Below are 13,476 nucleotides of genomic sequence, written 5' to 3'. Positions count from 1 at the left end.
AACAAAGTCTCCGCCTTTCAGGTTGGAGCCTCAGAAATGATAATCATGATGGAAACAATAAACAATAATGATTAATACTAATAATTACAAAAGAAAGACTGAATAGAATTACTGTGTATGAGTCTCTGCGCCCTCCAGACATCTTCTCATTCAGACCTCGCTACGTATTCTTTATGTGGACAAATAAGGAAATAATTTTTGGGGGTTGCCGAGGGCACAGCTACTGGACTCCAGCTGGGTCGGCTCAGGCCCCCAGTCCGAGGGCCTAGAGCTATTGCTCATGGACCGTTTTGGCCAAAGATGCGCTTTCTCCTCCAGCCACGAGGCAAGGGTCATCTGCAACGCGCTTGACACGGGCCAATACAACTCAGAGACTGGGTTAATTCCGTGGGGGTGGGGTTGGGCGGAAAGCAACGTGATCTTTTGTTTAGTTCATCTGGTTTAAAAAGCCAGATGAGGAGAAGGGGCCGCGTTCATAGGTGGGAATATTTATGATTTCCCTGTTGACACCACCAGAGCCTTGAAAACTGTTTGCCTTCAAAACAACTGTTATATAAACGTTCCTGGCATTACGAATCCTGTGGCCACTGTACCAACAGGAGTAGCGCCAAGTGAAAAAGTCACCCACGGCTTTTGTTCCCACTGCGACGCTTTATCAGGCGCACAAGCAGGCGAAGCGCGCAGTCTTTGCCAGGCTGGGCGGGCCTTTGCCCGGGCTGGGGCTGGGGCGGGGCTGGGGCTGGGGCTGGGGCGGGGCGGGGCGGGGCTGGGGCGGGGCGGGGCGGGGCGGCGGCCGGGCTGTGCCCGGCGCTGGTGCGAGGCGCGGACACTCTCCGTCTTCATCGCGCGGAGTCGGACGCGGCCACGATGAGCGGCGAGTTGCTTCTCTGGCTGCTGGCGTTGTGTGTGCTGCTCGCGGTCGTGGTGCAGCTGGTGCGCTTCCTGCGGGCCGACGGCGACCTGACCCTACTGTGGGCCGAGTGGCAGGGGCGCCGCCCAGGTGAGGACGCAGCCGCCGCTCCCGCCGCAGCTGGAGGCCGGGCTCCGGGCGGCCGAGCTTTCGCGCCTCCGCGTCCCTGCCGGTGGCGTGGAGCTTCTGGGCGCGAGGCTGCGCCTCTCCTCGGGGCCGCGGGGTGGGCAGGCGCTTCTGCCCGTCGTCTCCTGTGCCGGCCGGCGCCCCCCTGTCTGCTTGCCGCGGTCGGAGAGCGCTGCGGTCGCCCGGGCGCCCTCGGGGCTCCAGTTCTTAACCGGGGAGTCCGCTGCCGCGTCGGGGGCAGCTACTTTGAGAAACAGGGCGTGTCCCCCTGCGTTTGTAAGGGAGGCTCCTATTGGGGACTGGAGCTCGGTTTTTCTACTTCCTGAACTTGTTTATCCTCCACTTCTCACTCTTGGAGTTTTGATGTAAAATTTGAGGTAGTCTGGAGTTACCCACCTGCCTAGTCATTGGGGTAGAAGTATAACCCTGGAAAGAACTGCATCGGCGTTTGGCCTGGAGCCAGACCATTACTGGCATCCTAAGGGGCGTCCCGCCCATCCCCCTTTTATCTGTGCCCCGCTTAATATGCGATGGTCGTTTACTGGACGCATTCTGTGTGCTGAGCAGCGTGCTCGGCCCTTTGCACACACACGTGACCTCCAACTTTTACAGTGACTCTTACAAAGTTATTAATCTTATTTTCCAGATAGGGAAACTAATGTTCAGAGAAACTCAGTGATTTGACCAAAAGCTAGCCTTTGGCTCCACGGGGGCGGCGGGGAAGTGGGGTTTCCCTGGACCGAGTGTCCTGTATGAAAATACCCAGATCATGTGAAGAGGTTTGCCTGGAAGTGGTAGCTAGTGTGCTGTCAAAGCCGGGCTGGGGAGGGAAGGGGAGCGAGATCGCTTCCAAGGGCTGAAGATTGGTTCTTGGGGACCCCAAAACCCTTAGATGGTACAGTGTTTTGTGTCCCTCCAAAGCCCAACCCTACCCGACAAAATCTTACTCCTGAGCGTTTCATTTCTCTCGTTGGGTTCTTTGTGTGTAAAATGTGCAGCACTGACATAATTGAGTTCTCGGAAAACAAACGATACACATGCGAGGTCAGTGCTACAAAACTCTGGTAAGTGGCTGGCTGTGATTGGCCCACTTTCTCTTGATCATTTGCTTCCATCTCAGCAGATATAATGCAGCTGCCTGTTGGCTGCTTTGTGTTTGATCCTTAGTGCTTTTGTGTTAACTTGGACTTTGAGAATCAACATAAAAATAGTTTATATTTTATTATTCTATAAAAGTTATTCAACCCATTATGTCAAGAGCTGAAAAGAAAAAATATTGACAATATCTAGCAGCTAGTTAAAGTTTATGAAGCAAAAGTTGAAAGTTACAGTGACTAAAAATAATTTTTAAGAAATTCATGTAATTTTTTCAGTTTTGCTGGAAAATAAGAGTTTTGAAGGATTTTTAATACATTTAATTACATTGCTATTATGTACCATATAATTTGCTAATTTGCACATGTAATTTGATACATTACAATTTAAGTAAATACATTACCTTAAAAGTTATTCAGCAGATAGTTATAAAGTTCAGTTAGATGTTAATAGTTTTAAATTTTAACTTAATTTTTAAATTTAGCCACTCATTTTTTACCTTTGAAGATTGGCACCTGAGCTAACATTTTTCTTCTTCTCCCCAAAGCCCCCCAGTACATAGTTGTATATTCTAGTTGTAGGTCCTTCTGGTTGTGGCATGTGGGACGCCACCTCAGTGTGGCCTGATGAGCAGTGCCATGTCCGTGCCCGGGATCCGAACTGGTGAAACCCTGGGCCGCCAAAGCAGAGCACGTGAACTTAACCACTCGGCCACGGGGCCGGCCCCTGGACTTAGCCACTCTTAAACTTGCATTGAGTGAGGAGTAAACTTTATAGAACTCCTTTTATGTATGAAACACAGATAGATGTAGAATATATAAACAGATATACTGTATATCTGTGGAATTAAAATTTCATGGGGGAGTTATCAGGAAAAAATGACTAAAAAGACTCCTGGGTGTGGAGATGGGGGCAATAATGAAAAAAAGTTAACGGAACATGGAGATCGACTCAGGTTCCCCAAACAGCTTAGAGTGGAAAGATGGGCAGGCTCTATTAAGGTTAAAAAAAAAAATCCTCCTTGTCTTTTCTATAGATTTATTATTTTTGTCACTTTGAAAAATAGACAAGTGGCGGGCCTGGCGGCGTAGTGGTCGAGTTCGTGCACTCCACTTTGGGGGCCCAGGGTTCCCTGGTCTGGATCCTGGGTGCGGACCTAGCACCACTGTCAAGCCATGCTGTGGCAGGCGTCCCACATATAAAGTAGAGGAAGGCTTCTTAGGTGTTTATTCACAGCTATTTGTGGGTCTTTGCTATATTCCACTCTCTCTGCCGGGCCCTGAGGCCAGCAACGGACAGGCAGACAAGCTCCCAGCCTTCAGGGAGATTACAGTCTAATAGGGTAAATTAATCTCTGTAAACCTCAGTTTCCTCTTTTATAAAATTGAGATAATTCCTATTTCATAAGGTTCTTGTGAGAGTTTTAATGAGGTAATGTGCTTAAGTGCAGAGGAAGCAATGAAAAACTGTTCCGCCATCATAATTTAACGTATACAACTTGATGACTTAGAGGATAAGTATACACCTGCGAGACCATCACCATAACCAAGGCCGTAAACATAGGATATTTACATTTTTAAGCTCCACACATTAGGTCTTCATATTTAGTGATATTGTTTAAAACTATGTTGTTTTGGCTAATCTTTGATTTATGAATGTAATGCATAGCTTATTTTCTTCCATCGATGACCCCTCCTTTCTCAATAGAATGGGAGCTGACCGATATGGTGGTGTGGGTGACTGGAGCGTCAGGCGGGATTGGTGAGGAGCTGGCTTACCAGCTGTCTAAGCTGGGAGTTTCTCTTGTGCTGTCTGCCAGGAGAGTGCATGAGCTGGAGCGGGTGAAGAGAAGGTGCCTGGGTGAGTACTGAGTACACCTGCAGTAGTGGCATGCTTCCTGGAGGAGGGGCGTATACTGGGCAGTGCACCCTGGCTCCGCTTGTCCAAGGGCTTTGACCCGCTCCTCTGCCTTTTCTCTTCTCTTAATTAGCTGCCCTTCCCTCTTTCTGCCACCTTTCTACTTTTTTTTTTGCACCGACTCTTCACATTAGGAAGTGACTACCAGTTCTCTCAAATGCTGATGGATTTTTAGTGGCCAAATGAATGTCATATATTTTTGTCTTAGAGAAAGAACAGTTTGGTTCTTACGTATGACATACATGTATGTAACCATAGAAATTTAATTAGGAAGGATCCTTATTCATTGCTAAAATGTCAGATATTAAAGTCATATGGGGATGGTATAAGATTTTTGTTATAAGGGATGAAAGGACAGAAATGGAATTAAGTTTAAAAAATACAACTTGAGATAATATCTTTCATATTCATATAAAGAGCAACAATGTTAATTTTTTGTTTGGGTTTTGGTGTAGTTCCATGCACACTGAAAGCAGCTTCATGTAATGAAGTTATTATTTTTCATGGACACAGTATCTAAACTGAGATAATTTTGACTTTTTCAGCAGACCACTTTTTTGGTCATCTACCTATCATTCTTTAAAAGTCTTTCTTCACTTTGCTGATGGAACTAACCATCCAGAAATGAGAGTTAGTTGCCAAAGCCCTGAGGCCTCTTTCAGGACAGTGCTTTCAAAGACCTCTTGTGCTTTTGCGCTGGGAGGCTTCCTCTGGTAGCTGCTCCTCCTCTGTTGAAACTTGCAAGTCCTGCCTGGGCCATGATGAACCATGTCAGCACTTCTCAGGCCCAGGGAGGCTGATCGTTTTCCTTTTCTCTGCCAGATCATTGGTGCAAACTTTTGCGTTTCTTTTAAAACAGTTAATGTTTCAAAATTTACTCCTTTGCCCATGAAGGCTTTATACCTCTTATATTTTCTCTACTTGCTTGTTTTTCTTATTGGCATTACTTGTTGTATTTCAAGGTTAGAGTCTAAGAAAATTAGTTTCAATTGTTCTTTTCATGAACAGAAATAAAAAGGGTCATTATAGCCCAGTATATTTCTGGGTTTGGAATTTCAGGATTGTGTCCTTTTCCGTGTTTGCCTCCTGCAATCCTTAGCCTCTGGAAGGAAGCTTCTATGTGTCATATGACTGGAGAACTCTGAGCTTCTTACTGATTTTAAACGGAAATGGCTTTCAATGTGTGTAAAAGAGCACCTAAACTTTGTGAACCGATCATAAAACAAATGTACCTCTCTACTTCTAAAGACATTGCTCTAAAATTTTTGCTTTTTTTTAGCTTGTAATATAATCGTGATTTCTTCTAGAGTCTGTTCCAATGTTAGATTGTTTATAAACAAGTGAAGAGAGCCACTCTACTTCCTGCGTACCAGCCAGCTTTTTGTCCAATAAGATGTTGCCACATCACTGCCAGTCTTCCTCTTGGTCACTGAGAGAAACTTCCACAGTGGCCTCTCAGTGTGTTGCCAACTCTGGTTTTAGGGTGGGTGTTAAACTTAATGAAAGTAGCAAGGAGCTTGATTGAACTATTGCACAACTTCCACACTAATTTTTAAGTGTCTTTCCTTAGAGAATGGCAACTTAAAAGAAAAAGATATACTTGTTTTGCCCCTTGACCTAACTGACAGGAGTTCCCATGAAATGGCTACCAAAGCAGTTCTCCAGGAGTTTGGTAAAGTAAGTAGCATTTTGAATTGCTAAGTCTTGCTTTAACATAGCTGCAAAAGAGATTTCCATCTGTGGTGCTATCGTTAAAAGGGCTTTAGGCAAATGGGTCTATGCACTGAGATCAAGGCCGATGAGTTGGGCCTCTTAATCTCTGAGTCTTTGGCTTTATGTAATTAGTACTTTTCATACCCAGCAAGGACTAATGCCTCCATGTAGAACAAATGAAGCTACAAATTCACTGCGCCTTTTGTTTTTATGACACGTTACTTTCCAGAAAAAGCCACTTAAGATGGGAATTTAATTCCATATGTGAATTCTGGTTTTTATTTTATCTTTTTATTGCTGACTTCTGGAAATACACCATTTTGTTCCATTGATTCCTCAAATTAATAATTTACCAACCGTCCCTAGGAATTGCATCAGTCCCTCTCCTGGTCATTCTAAAGTGCCCTCTTCTGGTTTTATTTAACTAGATCGACATTCTGGTCAACAATGGTGGAAGATCCCAGCGTTCTCTGGTTGTGGACGCCAGCCTGGATGTCTACAAGGAACTAATAGAGCTTAACTACTTAGGGACGGTGTCCTTGACAAAGTGTGTCCTGCCTCACATGATCGAGAGGAAGCAAGGAAAGATTGTTACTGTGAATAGCGTCCTGGGTATCATAGCTGCACCTCTTTCTAGTGGATATTGTGCCAGCAAACATGCTCTTCGGGTAAGGCTGCTCAAACTCGGCTCTGATAGAACTGACCTAAATGTGTATATGGAGGATATATATGGCCATCATTGCAAGAGGTCATTGGAACTGGGAGACAGAAAGAGAGACCCAAGGAGACCTTTGGTGGAGGACATCCCGGAAGATGCTAAAAAAGACTTGAGCCTCATGTGCTGCTGCCTAATTTGGCAAACATGTATTGAGCACCCACACTGTGCTGTGCTCTGCAGCTGATCCTGGGGATATAAGATGATAAAACATGGTTCCTGCCCTCAGGAAGTGTACAGTCTAGTTAGCATGTCACCCTTCACTTTATCCTCATTTCTACCACATCATCATGGCGAATTTGAGGTCTACTCCTCGTTTCTTTTACACACACTTCAGGATGTAGTTTTCTTTCCTATTTCTGTGACTTCTTTTTCCTGCCCCCTGGCTGATTAGCCCTGGGCTTCTAGCCTTGACTCTGTTTACCTTGGTTTCATTGGAAGAAGAAAATCAAGTCAAGGCAGAATCTAAGAGAAAAGCTTGATTTGGGTTGCATGACTTATAAGATGTGAATATTAAAAATGAATGAATTTTTAATGTTGACTTAAGAGTAGATGTGAAGAAATGTTACTAAATTATTACATGGAATAAATTAAATCATAAGGCCAAAGGAGACACATAATTTATAATTAATGCAATTGAAGGTCAGTTTAAGTAGAATGTTTCAGTATTGGAATGATGAACTGTAATAGCTGAATGGTCCTCACAGTTTCATGAAAATGATTCCTTAGGCCCATCCATCCTCTTTCTGCTGTGAAGAGCAGACAGTTGCAGAGAGTGATGAAACAGCATGCTACACTGATAGTTGCCTTGTATTTGGTAATGGCATTATCAGTCACTTCCTGCAGAGCAGTTGGGCAAGTCTCAGGCAGGCAGGTGAGGGAAGGCGGCCACCCAATCTGTTTGGCACCAAGTATCTTATAAGACATGTAGGATGCTTTCGATCAAACACAACATGAGTTGTCTGGCCTGCCCTCCAAGACCTACTGTTTTATTACTTGATTCAATCCTCTGATACAGTGCGGCAGGTTGAGACTAATTAGTTGTACCAATAGCTGAACACTGAGATCCAGAGGCTCTTTTTGAAGAGCACATTTCCTTCCTGATTCCCAGCAAGCTATAGAGTGAACTTTGTCTCTCATTGAAAAGTTCACACACCGTACTACAGGCGATTTCAAACAAGTAGAGGTTTTACTGTCTGATGTATTGGCTTTCATGGTATCCTCTCTCCTCTTGCTATAGAGGGGCAGAATGTTAGGGTATGGGAGTTCATTCATTTATGAGGCCTTTCTTCCTGTCCATCTGAGTCAGGCACTGTGTTAGGCTGTGACAGCATGAACCCTCATATGCCCTGTGTTTGATAGGGGTCAGCATTAAGGACTGGTAATTGTGTAATGTTGTTGGATCATAAATGAACATGCCCTGTGTTAGCTATTTAGGCTTTTCAATAGTTAACTCACCTTATAACAATGTAGTCTTGGAACATTTCCTAATTTAGGAAAAGAGATGAAGAGAAGTAGATGTTTACTCCCTATTTTGTTTGGAAATGGCCAGTATCTTTAAGTCTGGAGGTCTAGACTTTTTTTTTTTTGTATAAAAGTCATTGAGTAAGCAATCATACTACATTTTTAACTAGCCATGTACTCTTACTACCCAAAAAAGATAAATGTTTGCTAAAACTAATTGTTAAAATAATAATAGAAATTGAAAAAGTTGAATTATTCCTCTGATAGTTTCTGCTAAGTACTAATCCCCTTTTGCTCCACCTTGCCCCAACCTCGGCACTTTAGACCACATTGAGGGATAAAATGAAACCCAACCTTAGTGATTCTCATTGGAAAACACACACCCCTTTTGGAGTGGGGACGTGGGGACTAGTGTGAGGAGGGTGTATCAGGATCTCCAGGGGTAGTTTTTTACCTGTCCGGTGCTTGCCTTCCATAAAAACCATTGATGACATGAACTGCCACTACCAAAGGGGGTGAACCATCCATACCCGGAAAGAGCTGAGAATGCCTGATCTAGATTGTTTTCAGTCTTACAGTTAAAAATGCCTAATAGGCTTCTACAATGATATTTCCTGTCCTGTACGCAGGCATTTCAGAACATATTTGATTAATGTGCTGCTATTATCCTTCATAAACAGTTGAAGAAAAGTAATTTCATGCTAATAGTAAACATGAGATGTGTGTCTGTATTTACTTTGTCTTTTTTTTTTTTCCTGTTAGGGTTTTTTTAATGGCCTCCGAACTGAACTTGCCACATACCCAGGTATAATAATTTCTAACATTTGCCCAGGACCTGTGCAGTCAAATATTGTGCACAATGCCCTAACTGAAGAAGTCACAAAGGTAAAGCTTTCTAGTTGGGGAATAAGGTGAATGCTTTAGTAGTCATATATTGGTGTTGTATCACTGTGCCTCAGGGTTTTCATGTTAGAACTGCTTATGAATTGTTTACAAAACTTAACTCATGGCATTAGGAAAATTGTAAGGGTTAGCTGATCCTGCTTTGGCATCCAGTTTTAATAGAGGCTAGAGAAATTGCTACTATATGCTTAGAGGATTACTTTTACCTTGCTTATATGCTTATAAGCAATTATGTGGGCTACCAGTATTTTAAAAACCCAGTTTCTAGCAATTCACAAATTACAACAACATTGAAACGTTCTGTGTGGCTGAATTTTTTTATATTTTCACATTTTCTGGAGAGGCTCTAAGGTACATAGAATAAGCACTCTATTATAGGAATCAAGGGAGTTGGAATGTAGACCTAGTTACTACTAATGATCTGTGTGAGCACAGAGGAGTTACTGCCTCTCTGGGTCTTGGTTTATTTATTTATAGAGTGGTAGTGGGTTAAATAGATTAGTCATAGCAGATTTGTTCATTACTGAGGAACCACTTTTATCTTCTTCATCCATTTTGTCCCCATAGACTCCAGGTTTTATAGAATTTCATTTGCTAAATCTATGTGTTAATAATTTGTTTAAAAATTTTTATTATTAAAGTGATATATAATTATCATTAAGTACATTAAAATGATGCAATGCTGATCAAAAACAAAGAACCTTCATCTTTTAGTTAGCCTGCACAGTCTTATTTGGTAAGTGTATGATTTTTGTTAGGCTTTTTGCAGTATTATAAATTAGCTTATAGACACCCAGTGTACTATACTACTATACCTATTAGTATCTACGGGGACTCCTAAGGGGCATGAGGTCACATTAAAGGAGTCACTCAACTAGATGACTTCTGCGTCTTTTCTAGCTTAACAGTTCTGTGAAATATCTTGGATAAATACTCAGCATTCACTTAATTTTTAAAAATTTCGTTAGGCCGTGGGCAGTGGTGGCGACCAGTCCTATAAGATGGCAACCAGTCGTTGTGTGCGGCTGATGTTAGTCAGCATGGCCAATGATTTGAAGGAAGTCTGGATCGCAGATCAGCCTTTTTTGTCGATGACCTATCTGTGGCAGTACATGCCAACGTGGGCCTGGTGGATAACCAACAAAGTAGGCAAGAAAAGGATCGAGAACTTTAAGAGTGGTGTGGTAAGAACAATTTATACATTTAACGCATACCGATCTTGGAGGAAAGTATGACATTTTCTAGTGCTTAAAAACTTTTTTTTACTAACTCTCCACTAACCTCATGATATAAATACAAAAGATCTAAAAGTATTCTATCCCCCATGCATATCTGTTGGTTTACTATAAGTTACTACTCGTCTTAGAGAAAGAACTTTTCTGTAAGATAAAAATCAAAGATTGCCATTTTTTCTTCTGCGCTTACTGTTTGACCAGTGTATGTGCCAAAATGCTCTTTATCCACTGTTTCTCCCCACAAACTCCCACTCATCCTACAAGTCTCAGCTCCGTGTCACCTCCTTGGGTTGACACCTGGCCTCCCTCCCATTTCTCCCCAGGACTGGGTGCATCTCAGCCCGTGCTTACCTCTGTCACAGTACTTACCACGCTGTCAAAACAAGTTCACTTTCACTGTGTAGTTCCATTTCCTTTGACCTTGTTCCAGAAGCACTCTGCACATCTGAGATGTGCCTATGTCCATGTCTAAGAAATATGCTGATCACTCATCTTTCAGCACTTATTTATTTATTTTTTTGGTGAGGAAGATTCACCCTGAACTAACATCCGTTGCTAGTCTTCCTATTTTTTTGTGTGTGCTTGAGGAAGATTTACCCTGAGTTAACATCCATGCCAACCTTCCTCTGTTTTGTATGTGGGATGCCTCTACGGTATGGCTGACGAGTGGAGTAGGTCCCGCTGGGATCCGAACCCGTGAACCCCAGGCCACAAAAGTGGAGTGAGTGGAACTTTAACCACTCGGCCACAGAGCTGGCCCCATTCAGCACTTGTTCTTACAGAAAAGTGAGGAATATTATGAACTATTTCTGAGAAAATTGTGGCCACTGAAAGAATTTAATATATAAACAGCACAGGAGATGTAATGAGTAAAGCCAAAAATTAGAAATATGATATACAAAGAAAGGTTATTTCTGTGGATGGTTTTATTGTTAAAGGATTTCTTTCAATGATTACTACCTTCTGTTAGAAATAAGTTAGTAGGGATTGACATATAGGGAGAATTATAAAATGGGATCATACCACATGTCTCATTACATAACCTACCACTACTTAAGCAGCCCACAAATTATTAGACATTTAATTTGTTCCCACTTTTTGCAGGTCAATGAAAATGAATTAGTGAAAAAAGCAAACAAAATGCTTAAAGACACTTAAAGGTTATAAAACTTCCATGATGCACTGACATGTCTAGAGCTTGAAAAATCATGAAAGGGGCTATTCATTTTCTACCAGCTTGTAATGTGCACCAGTTTGCTTTGGGCCAAGTCATTTACGAGTGTTTTGGTTATGCTGGGATTTGTTGATGTGGGAAATTCTAAAGGTAGAGCTTCATCAAAGATTACATCTGTGTTTTAAATTTGAAGGACAGCTGATATAGTGGTATTGTACCCAGTGATGGCTACAAGTTGAGAGGGAAAGGCCACCTTACTAGAGAGGTGACATAGTATCCTGGTTAAGAGGACAGAGCCCGGTGCCAGGCTACCTGGGTTGAAATCCCAGCTCTACCCCATACTCGTCCCATGACCTCAGACAAGTTACTTATATAAGTCAATCTCCCCATCTACAAAATGGTCATAGGATTGTTTTGGGGATTAAATGAGTTAATTTATGGAAAGCTCTTAAAACACACATTGGGGTGTTATGCTTATTAAGCATTAGTTGTTAATGCTTTTGTTTTGATGGTAGCAGGATATTCAGCTGATAGTAAATATTGAAGAGTTAAATAATATGGCAGAGAGAGAATGCATTATAGAAATAATTGTCTCAGAGGGGAAAGAAGGACCAGGGGCTAGAGTTTCAGTCCTACTGTAGCAGTTGTCCTTTCAGGAATGTCCATAGGAAGGTTTTGTTTTCTTTACAGAATATAACTGTAAAATACAAACAATACTCAGTAAAATCTAGTATTTGATTACGTCTAGCTTTTTCTAAAAATCATGGCCTTCCTCTTTGCTACCACCATCTTTAATATATTGTTTATTATGTGGCCTTATTGCTTTATTACTTTTTTATGATAAACTGGGCATCCTTTCTTTTCCCAATACCATTTCTGAGATAGAATACCTCATTCTTTACACAAAACCGTAGAAACTTTAAAAAATTGTTCCTTCCTTTTTTTACTCAATTCTCTCCTCCCTGCTTCTTTCCTCCCCACCGTTATTTTTTATTGTATATATCTAGCTCCTTATTGAAATTTGTTTATAAGCGTCTAAGTTAAGAGAATGCCAATACAGTTTATCTCAAACTAAATGTACTTATTGATGATACTTGAATTTGTTTTTATCCTTTAGGCTAGGAACAGCATGTTTGGAACTTTGTTTTGATGAATCTTTATTATTTTTACGGATCAAGAACAATAGCTGCATTGAATTTTGTGTTATAATTTGTTTTTGTCTTACTAAGTACAAATTCTTGGAAGTGGTAAATGCATATCTTCCCAAATGAACTCTCACATTTTAGGGATTATCAAGTTGCCTTGTTTTACTCTTTAAGCAATATACTAAAAGTTCACAAATCACTTTAGAGTTATCTGTCAAATATTTCAATTCTAAATACTCTGACCTATTCTTTGTATTTATTAGAGCAAGTCAGTGTAGGTATGATATGCTGATCCAGAAGAGTAGTAATAGAGATTTCAACATTTATGAGATGGCATGAGTGGATGCTAACTAACGATAGAGGAGATAGTGATGCTAAGCCCATTAGAGATATTTTTGTGTAGATCTAGAATTCTGGCTGTGTGTTTTTCTAATTTAACCATTTGCCCATATAAGGATTCTTAACAGTGAATCATAGTATTATAGCTCTTCAAAATAGAAGGAATTAATTTTCAAAAATTGGGGTAAATACAAGGAAAGACTGACTCATGCTACTGTTACTCTCTTATAGGATGCAGATGCCTATTTTAAAACCTGGAAGGCAAAACATGACTGAGGGAGTACTTGCATTTTTCAAGCCACTGGAGGCAGAAATGGAAAACATGAAAACAGCAATCTTCTTATGCACTGAAGAATAACTTGTGATTTTACTTCTTAATAGATACAACTTTCCTTTCAATGTGTAATAAATAAAAAATTGCTATGAATCTTGCAATAAAGATAGTAATACATACTACATTCTGGGATAAAGGAGCATTTTAACATACTCTAGCATATATGCTTAAAATCTAGGTTAGCAGAATGCTAATCAAAGAATGACAGTAATCCATTTAACATAAACGTATGGAAATTCATGAAGCAGAATGTTGAGTAAGGAACAGATATAAAAAGTATCTGAAATGGTCTTGCCTATAAGGTTGCTTACACTCTTAGAAGAGTTGACAAGTACAAATGACAGTAATTTGAAGCAGTAGGTAGGACTCATAGCAGCCATAATTTATTAAACACCTATTATATGCC

The 13,476-nt window shown here is 41.3% G+C and overlaps 1 protein-coding gene across 1 annotated transcript; it reads left to right on the top strand.

Annotated features, from left to right (window-relative positions):
* Positions 1 to 667: 667 nt before the first annotated feature.
* DHRS7 (dehydrogenase/reductase 7) lies at positions 668 to 13,192 on the top strand. Its single transcript, XM_070593131.1, has 7 exons — positions 668 to 1,000; positions 3,839 to 3,991; positions 5,619 to 5,725; positions 6,190 to 6,429; positions 8,703 to 8,825; positions 9,812 to 10,027; positions 12,968 to 13,192. Exons 1-7 carry the CDS (start codon positions 868 to 870, stop codon positions 13,010 to 13,012), a joined length of 1,017 nt encoding a protein of 338 aa, XP_070449232.1. The 5' UTR covers positions 668 to 867; the 3' UTR covers positions 13,013 to 13,192.
* The last annotated feature ends 284 nt before the right edge of the window (positions 13,193 to 13,476 follow it).

This window comes from Equus przewalskii, chromosome 25, assembly GCF_037783145.1.
Source record: "Equus przewalskii isolate Varuska chromosome 25, EquPr2, whole genome shotgun sequence".
Taxonomy (NCBI): domain Eukaryota; kingdom Metazoa; phylum Chordata; class Mammalia; order Perissodactyla; family Equidae; genus Equus; species Equus przewalskii.
This window is presented reverse-complemented; position numbering and strand designations above follow the sequence as displayed.